The sequence below is a fragment of the Passer domesticus genome, chromosome 19 (genome assembly GCF_036417665.1).
Source record: "Passer domesticus isolate bPasDom1 chromosome 19, bPasDom1.hap1, whole genome shotgun sequence".
NCBI classification, from domain to species: domain Eukaryota; kingdom Metazoa; phylum Chordata; class Aves; order Passeriformes; family Passeridae; genus Passer; species Passer domesticus.
In genome coordinates, this window is record NC_087492.1 from 7,521,355 (window position 1) to 7,539,795 (window position 18,441).

General features: G+C 48.9%; 1 protein-coding gene across 1 annotated transcript in view; it reads right to left on the reverse strand.

Annotated features, from left to right (window-relative positions):
• Positions 1-18,441, reverse strand: part of ATP2A3 (ATPase sarcoplasmic/endoplasmic reticulum Ca2+ transporting 3) — a 55,851-nt gene that overhangs the window by 34,481 nt on the left and 2,929 nt on the right. Inside the window, exon 2 of the mRNA XM_064395021.1 lies at positions 159-176. Within this exon, the coding sequence (XP_064251091.1) occupies positions 159-176 (18 nt within the window). The remainder of the gene's footprint in view (positions 1-158; positions 177-18,441) is intronic.

Here is an 18,441-nt window from a genome sequence, read left to right on the forward strand (position 1 = left end):
AGAAGTGGCCTCACCACCACAGGGAAGCTCTACTGTTGGCCCAGCTTTCTCTGGGGTTAAAACCAAGATTAAAAGACCCCAAAGATTCCCTGTCCTTGTCCCCAGCACACTCCCCCCAGACTCAAGGCATGTACTGCCACCTCCAGCCCATGACTTACCTTCTTCTGCAGGGAGCTCTGCGGGTTTTCATCAACAGTCCAAGGAGCACAATACAGCAACAAATTATAAAAATAAAAAGATCATTAGTGATTTGGACCCAGACTAGCAATCCCTTCCCTTATGCCTCACTCATCACCCCAAAATGCAATTTTTTCTGCACAAATTACCACATCAAGGCAGCTTGTCCTCAAACTTCTCAGTCCAACACCAAGTGAGCAGCCCTGGAAACATAATTTCCCATCTGCAAGTGGCTCCGGCAGCATTTATTCCTACACTCAGTCTGCCTAAAAAAATATTCCTCAGGAGCTGCCCTCTCCAAATCCAAGACACAGAAGTCCAACCATCCCATAAAATGCCCTGCCAGAAACCCAATACAGCCCCACTGGGGACTGTAACTTTCAGACCATATTTCCTATTAATCTGGTGTACTTTACAGCCTGCAAAGCTCTACGAAACACATCCAAGGGCAATGCTCAGCTGCCCCAAGCTGTCCTGCTGAACCCACCCCAGGGGGTGCAGAGCCTCCATCCACACTGCTCCCAGCCAAACCCAAGCCCAGTCACCTGCAGAACCTGAGAGAAACCCAGGGGCTCCCCAGCACCCACCACAGACTCCCCAGGATTCCCACATCCCCAGGGGGTGACCATGGCCTTCGCATGCAGTAACAGGTCCCACGACCACTGGACAATGTGATGCCCTAAGGTTTGAGCTTTCATATTCTCCATATATTTGTAATCATGCAATTCTTTAGTGTTTAACTCCAAACTCCATATAGAGTGTTAGCTACAGCTTTTCCATTTTGGTCAGACACAACAATTCCTCTCCAGGCCTGGGAATCAAGGACACCTCACTGCCTCATGCTCTGAGAAATGTAAACAAAAGTGATTTGGGGGGAACAAACTTGGGGTAAATTACTTCATTACCTGAAGCTGTAATTGGAAGATTAATCCCTAATAAGCAAATGGACCAAAGCTATAAAAATATGAAAACCTCTGACTCGCTGTCCATTTTGGGTGTAGCCCCTGGAGGGCTTCATCTGCCCTAAATGTACCTGAAGGCCCTTCAATAAATAAAAATAAACTGCTTTTTATTCTCTTAATTTTGTCTGGCCTCTCTTTTCAGGTAGTCCCAAAAAGGCATCAGTGCTCAAACCCTGGTACCCTCCAAGGGAATGCTCCTGCTCCTGGGCAGCAAGGGGTGTGCTGGCCCTGCTGGGGCAAGGTTGGGCCCAAGAGTGTAAGGTCCTCACCCAGGGAGGGCTCAGGAGTGACCCCCTGATTTTGGTGGCTCATGGGTGCTTGTCTCCACTTGCCCCCATTAGAATCCCAGAGTAGCTTGGGTTGAAAGGGACCTTAAAGCCCATCTTGTTCCACCCCTGCCATGGGCAGGGATACCTTCCACCAGACCAGATTGCTCCAAGCCCCATCCAGCCTGGTCTTGGACACCTCCAGAGATGGGCCAGCCACAGCTTTTCAGGGTAACCTGTGCCAGGCCCTCCTCATCCTCACAGGGAAGAATTCCTTCCCAATGTCCCATCTAACCACACTCTCTGCCAGTGGGAAGCTATTCCCCTTGTTCTGTCACTCCATTCCTTTTCCAAAGCCCCTCTCCAGCTCTCTTGTTGCCCTTTTAGACACTGGGAGGGGCTCTGAGGTCTCCCCAGAGCCTTCTCCTCTCCCCAGATCTCTCAGAGTATTTCTGCACCCCATGGGGCTGATGAGAAACCGGGGGCAGCTCTAGGTTAATTCTTAGACTCAACGAACTTAGAGGTGTTTTCCACACTTTACAGTTCTATGACAAAACAAGATGTTTCTCCACTCCTTGTGTTTCTGGGAGGGGATAAGAGACCAGGTAAGTCCAGGGGGAACCAACCTGAGGCAGACACTGATGCCCCACCACTGTGGCTGTCTCCAAACACCCCCAGCATGGAGCCCTAAGTGAAAGCAGGAAGTGAAACCTGCTTGTCTGTTTTCCATCACCTATTTTCATTCAGAGGAGTGAAAAAAAAACCCCAAACCATACCTACCTTCACTAAACCAACCAGTGAAAACAAGAAGCCTAAATGTGTTCATGCTTCAAACTGTACCAGGTCCTCAGTCCTCATAGACACACCCACCATGAGCTGTTTTAAACCCACATTCCCCCTGGGTCAGGCTGCTCTGATCCCCTGCCACTGTGAGACACAGACCAGTACACAATGCCTATAATTATTTTTATAGCGTAAAACAAAATTAATCTTGGAGCACCTTTAGTGTTTCAACTCACTCTACAGAGCGTGTCAAGCAAAGTGCCTCTTGTCCTCTCACAGCTAGCTCCTCTCCACCCCCAGCTTCCTCTCCCCAGCCCAGAGAGCCTCCAAAATTAAAAGTAGAAAAGATCTGTTGCTGCTATTTCCATCCAGACTCCACTTTAAAGGGTGCAAGCATGTAAAGTAAGAGGACTGAGGGCAGGCAGGTGCCCTGGGGGAGGCAGCTGGGGCTCCCACAGGTCTTGGCTCAGCCGGGGTGCCCCGGGGTGACTTTCCACCCTGAGCAGCCACCTGGAACACCATGGTGCTCTCAGTGCTTGTCCCACACTGTGTTTGCATGAAGAGTGGCAGCAGCACCGTTCACAGAGCTGGGACTTTGCATGAGACCTTGCTGAAGCCCGAGAAGGGGTTTCTGTGAACTCAGGAAACACGTGCCTGGGGCAGGCAGCTGAAACCCTGCGGTGGCACAGTGACACTGCCGTCGCTGTCACCAAACCTCAAAGGCAGCAGTGCTGCTGCAAGCACCTCCCAAACCCCCAGGTTTGAGCACAGTGACAACCAGGCAGCTCCTGCTGTCAGTGACTCCTTCCACCACTCTTCAAGTGGCAGCTCAGCACCAAACACCCAGAGAAAAAGGGCAGAAAGTCACAATAAGGCCATATTTTTGGGTGTGAACTGATGAAAACACACAGGAAAACAGAAAAGTTTGCAGCTGGAGCTTCTTCCTGACAAAACTAAAGTCTCACTAGAAATAGGAGGCTTTACTACTCCCCAAGCCCCAAGTTCTGTGTGAGTCAGCCCCATGGCACCAGCAGTGCTGCCATGTCCCATCCTGCAGGGAAACCCACCACAGGCAGGGAACCAGGAAAATTCCAAATCTGTCATTCCCTGGGGACAACATGGTGAGTGCAAATGGGCTGAAATGGAAACTCCTAGCTGGCACCTGAATAGCTCCTTTCTTCGAAGGGTGGCTCAGCACAGCAATCCAACCCTGGGCACGAGCTCCCAGCCAGAACATAAATGCAGTGGCACCACCAAGAGTGGAAAGTGATAATGGTGGCTCAGAGAATCCCAACATGGGTCACCCACATGCACCATAAATATCCAGCTTCCCCTGCTGAGAAGTTCCATCACAGGACCTGCAGCTTGTGGACACTTCTGTGGTTCCTCTGCTCCTGCTCTTCTGCATGGCAGCTTTGGAGAGCAGAGCCAAGAAAGTGGAGGTATCCCAACAGCTGCTTTTTCCTGTGTGCCAGGTGAGGTTTGCTTACATCAGCAACAGCCACTCGTGCAGGGCTGCTTCAAAAGGCACCGGAAAGATAAAATAAACAAGATACAAACCCCCTCCCATGGCAAACACCACTGCTTTGCTGTTCCTGTCATTCCGCAGTGTTCATTCCTGCTCCAGACGTGCCCTGCACTTTGCAAAAGCCCAGAACCCTTTTGGCTGGGGATCCACTGCCCCAAAACTAAGCAAATTCAGTCAAATTAAGCAAATTCAGATGTCACAGGGCCATTTTCACCACCAAAAGAGCACTGTCCCCTCGGGGTTAAGGCACCACCTCTGAGGGCTTTGCCTTGCAGGGACACATCCTCAGCTCCAGGAACTGCTGAGCAGCTGCAACTTGCTCTGAGCTTGTCACATCGTGACATCTCTCCTCGCTGTGCCATCACATCTGTGGTGATGTTTGGCCCATACCAGGCTGCCAAATATCCACAGAAGATGCTCTAAGGGTGTGCAAGGAGCCCGGGCACGCTGGGCAGACGCGGGGCTGGCGTCGGGCTATTTTAGCAGGAGGTTAATCTCCAGCTCCTGCCAACTCAAACAGGGCTGGCAGCCCACGGGCTGGCGCCTGCAGCATGGCAGGGCACGGCAATCAGGTGATGAAAAGGTAAATAAACAGCAGTGCCACCCACAAGCACAGGCACAGGCGGCTGCCCCAGGGTTCGGTGACAGCCCCGTGTCCCCAGGGGGACCCGGCCAAAGCAAACACACACCCGGACAGGGTGGCACTGGGGGTGCTTCAGGGAAATGTTTGAGTTTCTCCTGCTGTAACAGGAGCAAAAAATCCCTGGAGCACATCCCTGCAGCAGCTGGTGTTTCTCCATCCTGCACTGAAGTGCTGCATCCCACTCTGCTTTGGGGGAAGTGAGGAACAAGGTGACACTCTCAGAGGCCAGCACATGGCAAAGCAACCCCTGGTGTACATTCCAGGGTGCAATCCACAACAGCAAACATCCTGAAATTCCATTTTCCCTCACCATTTCAGGAGCTTCCCTTGGATAAAATCAGATTTCCCTCATGGGAAACCCTTCTGCCCCAAATGATGTGGGAAGAGCATGATGCCCTCTGGGAGAGTAATGATGAGCATCACATCCAGGCCCAGCTTTCTGCTCTAAATAACTTAATTCAGGCTCTAATTTTATGTTGCAATCACTTTTTTTTTTTTTTTTTTTTCGTCCTGCCTTTAATATATTTTCTCCTGTGCAGGGAAGGGGAAATGGATGTGCAAAATAAGGGATGCATCCAATTCCTTTGGACTTTCCTGACAGGCAGTAAAGTAGTAGTGAAAAGGGCAAGAAAACCCTAAAACAACCCCAGCTGGGAGAGCAGCTCCTGTCCTGTGACATAAAGCAGGAGCCCAGGCAGGGCTGCTCTGGGATCCTTCCACCATCCCACAAGACAGCAGGCAGGATAAACTGTTATTTTAACTGGCTGCCTTTCCCAGGGCCGGCTGCACGGGAAGGATCCCATCCTGCAGGGATGTCTGCTCTGCCTCACCCCACTGACAGCCAGCGCTGCACACCTCCACTCCCCAAAATTGCTGGACTGCACGGGCAGGACAGGCTTTGCTGGGGTGTTTTAACTCACACTCAGCCCATAAATCCCAGCCGAGGATGGAGAGCGGGGCTGCTCCTCATCCTCGAGGTGAGAAGTGTGAAAAGCAGCGTTTGGGAGCGGTGTGCCTGGGTGCCTCAGCGTTATGTGCGATGCAAACACTCAAAGCCTAATGGTGCTAATGCTCCCAGAGGACAAAACGCAGTGATCCGAGTGCCTGGCTGTGTTTGACTTAACTCACCCCCACCACTTCCCTTTCTGCACAGCTCCCGAGCACCGCAGCACCCCTGGAGCCATGTGCCAGAGCAGGAGGTGGCTCTGCTCGGGCAGGGTGGCACCCTCAGGGTGCAGCTAAAGGGACCCTGCCTGCTTCAGCCTCTGCCCCCACATCCCCACACGCTGCTGCACCAACGTGGGGGCACACACCCCTGTCCTGGGCTGACTATATGATGCTTTTATCCCAAATCGTCTTGTTCTGTTTATGCTGAATCATAAGTTTTGCACCTTTAACACTTGTTCCAGAGAGTGCAGAGGGCAGGAAGAAGCTGCAGTTTGTTTCAGACACTGCACTCGCTCCTCCACATTCCTGCTCCTCGGCTGTGCTGTCTGCGGAGTGACACACAGCAGGACAGAGCTCTCCTTTGCTTTTTAGTTCGTTTTTAGCTAGCTGAGGCAGAGAAGTTCCCTAGACTGTGGTTTTTCTGTTTCTTGAGCTGTTCAAACCTGCTCTGGCCTGAACACCGGCAGAGCACGGCACAGCTCCACCTGTGGCCGCCGGGCCGGGCCTGGGCCGCGGCTTTTCCAGGCCGGAGGGGCCGATCAGAGCCTGAGAGAGCCGAGCTGCACCGGGGAGGGACTGCTCTGAGTCTGTCATCTCCTTTGGAGCACCAAGAGGGTTTATTGTTTAATATTGTTTAGGGTTTATTGTTTAATAAATAGTTTTTTTCCCACTTTTCTCCAAGGAGGTATTTTCTCCCGAACCGGTTGTGGGGAGGGGCCGATTGAATCTGCTTTTCTAGAGGAGCCCCTTTGGGGGTTCTCTCCCAAATTTGCCCTGAACCAGGGCAACCCAAAGCTCGCTTAGCCTTTCACCAGAAAAGCCCCAAAGGTTAAACCCCACCAGGCGAGCAGCCACCAGAGACCAGCAGGGCCAGGGGCTGTCCCGGGGCACCCCCTTGGCACGGCGGTCACTGAGCCCGACCACCCATGCAGGGAATCCCCAGCGTGGTGGGCACAGCTGCAGTGAGAGCTGCAGTGCGAGCCCCCAGGCCTGCAGCCAGCAGCATTTCCAGCTGTGCTGAGCCTCTGCCACCCAGGGAGCACAGGAAATAACCCTGCATTAAAAACCACCACAGCACTGGGGGCACAGAATCACAGACTGGTTTGGGTTGGAAGGGACCTTCAAGATCATCCTGTTCCAAGCCCCTGCTTTGGGCAGGGACACATTCCACCATCACAGGTTGCTCCAAGCCCTGTCCAAGCTGGTTTGAACACTTCCAGGGATGGGGCATCCATCCCCATCCTTGGGGGATGCCACAGCCAAGCCAAGCCCTGCTTTGTACCACGAGCAGGCACAATCCCAGAGGATTCAGCCCTTCCCCTGTCCTCCACCACCCCAAGGAGCTGGTCCCAAAGCCACGGGTGGTTTCCTGCCGTGCTTTCCCCTGCAGAGAGAGGCAGTGGTGGCTCTGGGTGTGCCGTGGGTGGGGAGGCCCTCCAGCCCCAGCACTTATTTGCCTATCGCCTCACAGCTGCTTTTTCCTGTGTGCCAGGTGAGGTTTGCTTACACCAGCGACAGCCACGCATTCAGGGCTGCTTCAAAAGGCACCAGAAAGATAAAATAAACAAGATACAAACCCCCTCCCATGGCAAACACCACTGCTTTGCTGTTCCTGTCATTCTGCAGCATTTATTCCTGCTCCAGACGTGCCATGTACTTTGCAAAAGCCCAGAATCCTTCTGGCTGGGGCATCCACTGCCCCAAAAATAATCAAATTCAGGCCAGCTGGGGAAGGCAGTAGCCCAGGGTGGGTGAGTAACACATAAGGATGAATAGCAGAGGTTTAAGGGCCAGAAACATCCTTGCTGTTTTCCAGGCAATGCTTTAGGGTAAAATGATCCAACCACTTTCCTCAGTGGCACCTGGACTCTGTCAATGGCTGGAAAAAATTCAGCCCCAAAAATTTCTGGTTTGGGTCACAAGGCTTCCTGGGGCAGACAGAGCTCCAGACCACCCTCAAACTCACAGGTTCTGAACCCAGAACCATCAGTCCCCCCAGGACAGTGACAGGGTCCCAGCGGAGAACTGGGGGCACCAGGCACCCACTGCTCAGTCAGAGGGGAAAGCTGAAAGGTTCATTTGTTCCTTTTTTGGCCAGCTGAGCTGATCTCAGCAGGTCAGGGACTAGGAAATGCAGTTATCCTGGATGTGCCCCCCCCAAGAGCAGCAAAGCACCAGCAAACCCTGCCCAGTGCTATCTCCTTCTCCCCAGAAAATCAGAAGTGACATCCCTGTGCTGAAGGAGAAGCCACCACTCTCATGCCCCTGTCCAGGGACAGGGAAACAGGAATGGAGGAGGGAGTGTGGCATCTGACCAAGAGTCCAAGAAGCAGTGTGAAATAAATAAGGAAAGCCTCGCCCACCCCACTTTAAACTTCCCTTCCTTTATTCCTGGAAATGGCTCATCCCCAAAATGCTGGGCAGCACAAACTTCCCCTCACTGCAGTTCAGGGGGTCCTGGCACAGGGCCATAGACCCTGCCCAGCCCTGAGCATCCTCCTGCCATGCCACAGTGAAAAACAAATTGGTTCCCTGCCAATATCCCACCTCCTTTCCTTAATGCCAGGAAAAGACAGAAGTTTTTGCCCATTTTACTCTGAAAAATGAAGCTGCCACTTGGGCTTGCCCCTCCAGTGCCCACTTGGTGTTTGCAAGAATAAAGTCTTGGAGACATTTAAAGGAGAATCCTTAGGGAAATGGGACTTGAAGCCTTGTCCCCTCAGCCCTGTCCCCATCAGCACCCGCAGCAGATCCCGGGATCGCTCTGGGAGTGGGAGGGAGGGGGAAGGAGGAAACCCGTGGCTCCAGCCAGGGATGGATTATTTGAGCAAACTAAAAGCAGCAGTTTGTTCCCTCCTGCACCAACGCAGTGGAAAGAATTTCCAGCTCCGGCTCCCGGGTGGAAAAGCTAAAAATCTGCATTTAAATAGTAACGGTTTTGGAAAAAGGAGAAAACAAACCAAAAACCCCACAACCACTACAGGAGCTTGAAGAAAATAAAGCTAAAGGTTCCATGATTTTTTTTAGTTCTGGGGTCGTGTTGGGTATTTTTTGCTTCTTCCTACCTCTGCTTCAAGCAGACCCTTTCCATAAGGGAAAGGCAAGGGAGTGACTGTGGCTCATCTGGGAACCTTCTGCCAAAATTACCACAACCCCAACCAAGGGACATGCTGCAACCTCAATATATTCTCTTCTTCCACCCTAGAAATATAATTTTATTTCCTCATTTATCACCCTGAACCTAATTCTTCAGCTAAGTGTTAAGTAAATAGGGAATTTTTGTCCAGTAATGTTGTCTCATTGTTCTGGGTTCTGCTGCAGCCCTTGGCTGCTCCCCACATCCCTGAGATGCTCAGCTGCCCCAGAGCCACCCCCAGCCCCAGCAGAGTGACCTGAGAGCCCCAGCCAGGCCAGGGGCAGTGCAGGGGGGATCTGTGCCCCTCCAGGCACACTGGACAAACTTTGGCCACTTGCAGCAGCTCCAACACCCAGTGAGAAAACCCAATAACATTTTCCTGGCAGTGCTGGGCAGCAGTTTAGGAAACCAAGCACAGGGAGCTGCAGAGGTGGCAGTGCCAGGAGCCCCAGTGATGCTCCTGCTGCCAGGTCAGCTCACAGAGTGCCCAGCACCAGGAAGATTCAAACACTCCAGGGGTGGAACCAAAATTGTGCTGAGCCTTTCAGCTGAATTCTGCAGGAATTGGGAAAGAACAAGGTGGGATCATGTTTGGGATTTTTTTTTCTAAAAATCCCAAAGGATTTAAGAAAAATCCTATTTTTCAAAAAAAAATATTTGAACTGAAAAGACTCCAGGTAGGAGAATGAGACTGAGATGCATTTTTCCAAAGGGATGTATTTGATTCTGGAGGAGAGATGCTGCTCAGAACATAGCAAATGCTGCTGTGCTCCGGGGGGAGCAGCAAAACTGCCTCCCCAAGGACCTGCTCCAATATCCCTTTACACTGAGACAAGCCACTTCCATGAGGCTGTAAGCAACCATTAAGGATATCACATTTGTATGTCTTAGGAAATAAACCAATAAATAATAAAAAATAAGTATGAAACAGAAATAATAAATTACATTACAAATGTATCTAAAGTTACTGAAACAGAGGCCCAAACCTGCAGTGTCAATTTTAAAAAGGGAAAACAAAAAAAAAAAAAAAAAACAACCAAACAAAAAAACCTAACAAAAAAACCCAAAAAACCCCAAGAAGAACTACAGGATATTGCTTTTAAATCCAAACTGCATCATCTCCCCTTCCCTGCCAAGATGGGGAACCTGCTCACCCTGACCTCTCCAAAAGCTGATGTTTCTTTTAATTGCTCTCTTTTAATCCATATGTTTTAATCAATCCTGCAGCCAAGCCCCAGGGCACAAAGTGTGCATTTCTGGATCAGGAACACCCAGACTGTGAACACTGGGGTGGAAATGTTCCCTGCCCCAAGCTCAAGGCTGAATGGATTCAACTCCATCCTCAATGTGCTGTGGTCTGGAGGGAGTTAGGTTGGAGTCTTTTCTCCATTTGTTTGTTTTCTGGAGGAAATGTTTCTGTCACGGCAAACCCATGGGGAATATCAAAGTTTGAACATGGCATCCCATCCCAACCCATCTCCCATGATAAATAAAATCAGATAAAATACATCCAGGGTATCTGCAGGGTGATGTATCCCTTAATCTACATGGGTGCTAATGAGCTGCTTTTAACTCAAACTGAGATTATCAATCATTAATTTATTTTGCAGAACTCCTTGCCCCAGATGACCTGCCTCCACCCCTCCCTTTGCTTTTTCTGGTATCTGTTCTCAGAGAACAGTCTATTTTCAGCAGTCCTCTTGGATGGGTTTTCATGGAAAATGAAGTCTACCCGGCCCTTAGTTTGGATTATATCACAAGAAAAAAATTTCTGTAGGATAGAAAGGATCTGTTTTTCTGGATGGGAAAAAGGGGCAAGTTGGACAATTAATGCTTTTCATGGATGAACTCTCTGAGGATCACACATTTCTGTGTAGTTGAAGGAGTTCCTTTCCTGGAATGAGATACTTGGAGATCCCTGGAAATATGAGTTCCTTCTAGGATTTTTTCATAATTGCCTTTCAAATATACATAATATCTGCGTATGTGACTGTAAAGATGGAATATTACGCATATATGTACACATACATGATACCAACATATATTTGTGCATAATGATAAAATCTTTTATATATACATATACATATATATGAAAATCTAAATATATTTGTGTGGAAGAGGGAAGAATAATTTGAATTAGGCTTTATAAACAGAAGAGGAATCCCAGAGTGGGTCTGAGCCAGCACTGCAGCCCCTTCTCCTGCGTCACTGCACCTGGGTCACTGCAGAAATCCCCTCCGGAGAGGAGCACAGAAGATCCTGGCTCTCAAAGCATGGAAAAGCCCAGAAAAACTGCAAAACCCCAACAAACACCCCAAGGATGACCCGAAGGGAACCCTCTGTGACGGACCAGGAACAGAGCTCCATCACTTCCCTCTCCCGCCTGCACTGCTGAGCCAGCCTTTTCCATTTTTACTTTTCCACTCACTCCCCACAGGTTCCTTAATTTAGCTCTTCTGTTGACTTGGGAGGTTGCAGAATGGAAAAAGGAAAGTGCAGACAGGCAGGTGAGGGGAGGGGAAGGGTATCCCGACCGGCTCGGTTCCTGCTGGGCAAGCTCCAGCTGGGCTGGATCCCCGGGGATTCGGGCACAGCGGAGCCCGGGAGCACCGCCCAGCTCAGCCCAGCTCAGCTCAGCTCAGCTCAGTTCAGCTCAGCCCAGTTCAGCCCAGCTCAACCCAGCCCAGCTCAGCTCAGCTCAACCCAGCCCAGCTCTGCTCAGTTCAGCTCAACCGAGCTCAGCTCAGCTTAGCTCAGCTCAATTCAGTTCAGTTCAGTTCAGGTCAGCTTAGCTCAGCTCAGCTCAGCTCAGCTCAGCCCAGCCCAGTTCAGTTCAGGTCAGCCCAGCTCAGCTCAGCTCAGCTCAGCTCCTCTTCGAGCATCTCTGAGCTTTCACTCCCCTTGGCGAAGAAAACAGAAGAGGAGAGAATCTCCCCCACCCACACAGCCTTCCCAAAAAACAACTGGTTTTTATCACCAACCCATGCAAGGAAAACTGTTTCCAAACCAGAAAAAGAAAGATAAAAACCAAAACAAAGCAAACAAATCCCAAATTATTATTATTATTATTATTATTATTACTATTCATTATAATTATAACCCACCCTGTATAATAAAGCACACATCCAACACAAAAAACTCGGAGCCTTGCATTTGCTCTGAGGACAGCTCTGCAAGCGTTCCAGGGGGTTTCTCCAGAAACACAAGGGGAAAAAAAAAACCAAAACAAAACAAAGGAAAAAATGCGTTTTGGCCATTCATCACCCCAGGAGCACACGGAGCAGCTGTGGGGACTGAACAGCTTTCCCAGGCAGCCCCGGCACAGCTGGTGGCTTTGGGGACCCGCGGGTGGCCGGAGCGCTTTTGGGGACAGAGAAAAGCCGGCCCAGCCCGGAGTCACTCGCATCCCTTCCCCGCCTCCCCCCGCTTTCAAACACACGGCTGCTTAAATAGCAGGAAACACCGGAGCAAAAATACCGCGGGCAGGAACCCAGGGGCACAGGGGACACGCAAGAGCGAGGAGCGGATTTCCTCCCGAAACATCGCACCTCGGAGGCAGCGGGAGCCGCCCCGCCCGGGCCGCCGCCGCCCGGCTGCGCGCACCCTGCTGCGGGAGCTGCGGCCCCCAGGCACACACGGCTTTTGCTGCCGCTGCTTTGCTCTCCCCCATAAAGGGGGCTTTGGTCAAACGTGTCCCATAGTTACTTGTAAATGTTTGTATGGGGGAAGTTTTTTTATATGTGTGTATATGTACATACATGCATGCATACATACATATATATATACACACAAACACATATATACATATATACATACACATGTGTGTGTATATATATATAAATGTATGTATATATACATATAAAAATATACTATATATACTATATATAATATATATGTATTTATACACACACATATAATATATATATACACATATAATATATATACATATATATACATATAATATATATACACACATATATATATATACATAAATACATGTATATATATTTTAAATGTATGTGTGCATATATAATGTATATTATATATATATATAATATATATTGTATATATAATATATATTGTATATATAATATCTATGTATGTATATATACTATATATAGTATATATATACTGTGTATATTTATACATATATATTGTGTACTGTCCGTGTATATATATACTGTATATATATTTTATATATGTATGTATATGTACATATATATAAAATATATACTATATGTACTGTGTATATATATGTGTGTATATATATACACATATAAATATATACTATATATACCATATATATATTATATATGTGTATATACATATATAAAATATACAATATATATACTGCATATATATATTATATATATGTGTATATACGTACATATGTAAAAATATCTATACTATATCTATCTATCTATATCTATATCTATCTATAGCATCAGTGGGTTAATAAGTGACATTAGTTGGTTATCAAATAAGACACATATATATACAATCCCAAATAGGAAACTACATACATATATAAAATCTCAAACAGGAGATATATATATATATATATGTATCATTATAAAAATCTCAGATTGGACATATGTTACTCTCAAATGGAGCACATATGAGTAGTCTCAAATGGGACACACATTTACAATCTCAAATGAAGAACATGTATATAAAATCTCAAATGGGATATATAAGTGCATATATAATCTCAAGTGCGTTCAGGTAGGACCAGAGGGTACAAAGCCAGGACCTGCATCAGCACATCCAGCAGATTGCTGAGCATTTACATTTTAAGAAGATTTTGGTGATCAGAGCAGTGACACAGGTTTAGGACTACTACAGATCTGGACTTTAACAAGAGCTACAACGCTTCAGCTTTCAGCCATCCCAGGTCACAAACTGATGCCACCACATGTCCCCAGTGTCCCGGGATGTGTTGGAGCAGGCAGCACACGGGCAGATGGGATGGGATCACCACCAAACCACAGCCTGATCTCAGCCTCGCCACCTCTGCGGGTGAGAAAGAAAAAAGGTTTTTATAGAGTGATAACGAGCAGCCAAACCTCAAAAACCGGGAGGTTCCCACGGCAAACCAGCAAATGCTTGTTAGAGACACGAGGTTAATCGCTGGCAAGGATTAATTCAGCATCTCAGATGTGACCCTTCTTTCAGGAGATGAGTGTCTCGACTAAAGCCAATCATGGAGAGGACCATCAGCATGAATCCTGGTGGGAATTAGGAGCCTGTGTCCTGGCAGGCAGCGCTGGATGCGGGGGGAGCCGGCAGCCCCGCAGCCCCGCAGCCCCGCAGCCATGCAGCCATGCAGCCCCGCAGCCCCGCAGCCCTGCAGCCCCGCAGCCCCGCAGCCATGCAGCCCCGCAGCCCTGCAGCCCCGCAACCCCGCAGCCCCGCAGCCCCGCAGCCCCGCAGCCCCGCAGCCCTGCAGCCCTGCCCGTCAGGGGTTAACCGCCCGCGGAGCAGCCTCCGGTGCACGCTCACGTCATGGAAATACTGGAGTAACCACAATTTTCTCTGCTGCTGTTTGGCTCCAGTTTTTTCAACATTTCTACACTTCCAGCCCAGATCTCTGCTACCTGTTTTCCAGCGAGGTAACTGATACTAAAAGCAGCTCCACTGAGCACTGGGGATTTTTTTTTTTTAAATATAGGTTATTGATATACTTTCTACTTCCAGTGCTACCAACACCGAAATAAAAAAAAAAAAAAAAAAAAAAAAAGATCATGAGTAACCATACCACAAAAAAAAGAGAGATAATTATCATATGCAGAATAATAAATTCTGGGGTTGTGGGGTTGGTGCTTTCTGAGTTTTCTGCATGTTAATATTGCACTGGGTTGGACTGAAGCCCCAGACAGCTCTGTCCTGCTGCCACCCAGAGTAGCCACAGGCCCCTTCTCCTCCATCCATCCCTCCCACCCATCCCAGTGCCCTCAGCATCAGCTGTTTCTCCTGCCCAAGGTGCTCCAGCTGAGCAGGAGGGGCTGCCTGCATTGCCTTCACCCCAGCTGAGATGCCATGGGAGGTCATCCATGCGTACATGGGAACCAGGGGAAGGGAAAAAAAGCAAAAAAAGGAAATAAATATTTAAAAAGCAAGTAGAAAAACCCAACATTCTTCTGATAATCATGTATTTTTACCTTGTAACTGAGACCATGAGTGCCAGCAGTGCCAGAAAACATCACCCTGCTCAGCTCCTGGTCCACATCCCACTCCCAGTGTCTCCCCTCCCCTTTTCCATCCCATTTCTGCCCCAACCCACATCCCAGCAGCCAGCCCAGGAGAAAACAGCCTCATGTCTGCAGCTCCAATGCCCCTGAAGAGCAGAGAGAAGCAAGGGGCTGGGCAGGGAGCACTGCCTGATGGGCTTCTGCCATCGAAAATAGTGAGCAGGAATTCTAGAGCACCCTTGTGCAATGCCAGCACCCACATGTCCAGCATTACCCGCCCAAAGAGGTTTGTTATTCTGCTTTTAATGCCCTAATCCCCCCTGGAATACAGCCCAGGTGTTGCTCTTAACTTCTCAGTCCTTCTTTCAACAGTCCTGAAAACATTAACAGGGATGGAGCATCCACTGGCCCCCAGGCGGGCTCGATGGACCAAGAGAAGGATTTTGAGGCTGGTCCAGCCTCAGCAATGCCTCACAGGGAGGAGTCCCTTCCCCAGGAGTGGGGCAGCACCAGCTAGGAAAAAGGCACAGGATGTAAACACTCAGCATCTGGCTCATAGCTTACAAAAAATAACCCTAAAAAAAACCCCAACAATATTTTGGAGGGGTATCAGCATCCCAACTGACTTTGCAAGCGCTGTGTGTGGGAGAAAAATCAAAGCTGGCTCCTCCAGAGGTTTGAGCATACAAAAAAGCATCAAACCACCTCATTTTGCAGTGCTATGAAAATAGAAGCACTTTGGGGCTGCCAGCAGCCCTGTGAGGTTCCTGCTGCCCTTTGATGGCCAGCTCAGATCCCTGGTGCAGATCACAGGAACGCTGCTCTCCGGGGAGGTTTTGTGCAGAGAGGATCAGCCGTGGTCTTGAGAGCTGCACAGGGCAGCTGCCACCACCAGAAACAGCAACCACCTGCTTTAAGTCACTTGAAGTCTCCCTTGATCAACCCTGAGCTCTGCTTTGTGCCAGCATTTGCACCCCAGCCCCTCTTCAGGGATGTGCCACGGGGTCCATGCCAGAAGCATCACCTGGGCTGTGGCTGTGCCAGGACAGAGCCAACCCACAGCCAGGAGCCTCCTGTTCTCACACCATCCCTTCTGCAGGAGCAGATCAAACACAGAGTGAAAAGGCAGCAGCTTGGATGCTTCTCAAAAATTAAAATTCTCCTTGGGAGGAAGAAAGCAACAGCAACAGCAGGCATGGAGTGAGGCTTTTTACTCAAGAAAAATGGGTTTGAGGGAAGCTTTAGAAAGCGAAACTTACTCGCAAAATAAATATCAAAAGGATTTTTCAGGGATTTACCCTGGGGGGAGATGACCACAGAAACTGAATACTTCAAATCAGATCTGGAGGTAAGGAAAGGCTTAAAACATGCAGGAAGACCAATGGTGCTGAAATGGCAAAGAGCAGAGGTGTGACTTTGTGGTGATGGCAAGTATGGCTCTAGGATGGCCATAAATGCCTGGCTGGAGTAGGGACTTCAAAAGAGACACCTGAATTACTGGGGAAAAGGATTACCTTGGGAGAAGGAGGGTATTTTGCTGCTAGTGGTGTTTTTGGAGGACACGTTCCAGCCCCTTACTGGAAGCAGCACATCCCAGGCCAGCATCTGGGCATCCACATGCATCCAGCTCCTCTTAAATCAGTGTTTTGTAGCACCAACTCTACCACCCCCAGCTTTAAAACCAGCAATGAAATAAAAATATTCATGAAATAATATGTGCCACGAGGCAGACCAACCCCAGGGGTAAACACAAGACCTGCAGGCGCAATCCCTTCTCCCACAGCAGAGTTTCTGTGTCTTATGGCCCTGCAAACCTTTCTTCCCTGCTTCCTGCAGCATTTAGACAGCAGATGTCAGTTTTTCTGAACCTTGCTCTTGATTCACAGTGTTTTTTAAAGGTAGGTGTGAATGCAGGTAATCTCGGAGGATGGCACAGAGATGAAAATCCCAAGTTTCTCCGTCAATTACGAAAACTTCGTGTAGTCTCTCCCCAAATTTGAAGGCACTCGCAAGGTTTGAATGCCTCAGCATGTCTCCTCAGGGAAAGGATTTGGAGGAGGAGAAAAAAAAAAAAAACACCCAACCCGTAGCATGTTTATGAATCAGACTGTTCAGCGTGTGTTTCGGGGGTGGGAAAGGTGGGCGATGCACAGAGGAACAGAGCGCAGAGTTTGATGAGTCAGAAAATGCTGCTTTTCCTCCTCTTGCTGCCACCTCAAATACTTCAGCATGAAATAGAAATTTTATTTCTCTTTTTTTTTGCTTTTTATTATTGTCAAGAGAGAGCTGGAGCATAACCTTGGCTCGTTAGCAACCGCCAGCAGCTCATTCAACGTCAAGCCCCGCGCCGCAGGCGGAGTACGCGCAGACACACGCGTGTGCCGACGGATGCACACACACATCCCGGGGAAAGGGTGCAAATAAAGCATGTATCTGCCGTGTTTCTAGCAAAACAGGGGCTCAGATGTGTGCTCGTGCCTTGAGAATGAGCCTTGGTGGGTTTGAGGAGAGGAGCAGCACAGCCCCGGCTGGATTTGGGCTTGGGAATGTCTCCTCCTCCCGCCCAGGCAGGCTCAGCATGCACATGGGAAAACACACACAAAGATTTGGGGATCCTGAAGCGAGGCTTGTAGAGACACAGGGAGGTGTGGTGGAAAAAACAAGCAAATTTGCTGGTGGGCTTTGAGCTGAACCAGGTTTGAATAACACTTAGACACAGCTACATTGCACCTGCAGCAAGGCATGGCATCTGCAGAGCGTGGGGTACCACGGCGGGGTCACCCCCAGAGCAGGGCAGGAAAGAAGAGGATGGGTGAGCCCCAAGGAGGGCGGATGGGCAGGATGGTCCTGCCCAGCTGAGTTTCCAACCACAGCAGGGTTTCTGCTTCAGAGTCAGAGGAGATGAAACGCAAGATGAGATAAGCACCCCTATGCTGAAGCCTGGAGTTTGACTCTGCTGACATTCACAGCCCATTTAGGTTACCGATGGAGCAAATAAAATTATGCATACACATTAATGCCAGCAATATCCTGCCTGAAATGTATGCTCATTTACACTCAGAAATCCATTTAGAAGAGATAAATCAGAGCTATATTTAAAACAGAAAAATCACTTGTCTGTCCACAAAGCAACTCCTGTTTACATCTGTCGTTCCCCGGCAAAAATCAAATCATTTCAAGGGAAATTGTGCCCCTGGTTTTACATTTAGGAAGGGTGAATGCCCGTACCCTCCTGCTCAGTCTCCTATAAAGTAACAGATGTGCATTTGGTTATTTTTGTTTGGTGTTTTTTTAAAGTTTTGTGGTCTAAAAACAACCTGTGGAGCTTGGAGCTAGTGGATGGGATGAGGTATAGGGAAGCACCTGCTAGGCACATGTGAGACATCCAAAGCATTTATTAATTAAAATTGACTTGGGAGATTCAGAATTGCCATGGTGAGACCTAAGTGTTCTGTGGCTTCTCCAGTTTCCTTGGCAAATGAAAAGCCATGCTGACAGCACTGATGACAGAGCTGAAACGAGAACACAAGCTCTTCCTGATGGAGAAATATCTTCTTCCACTCCAGTAATCTGTACCACACTGCTTGG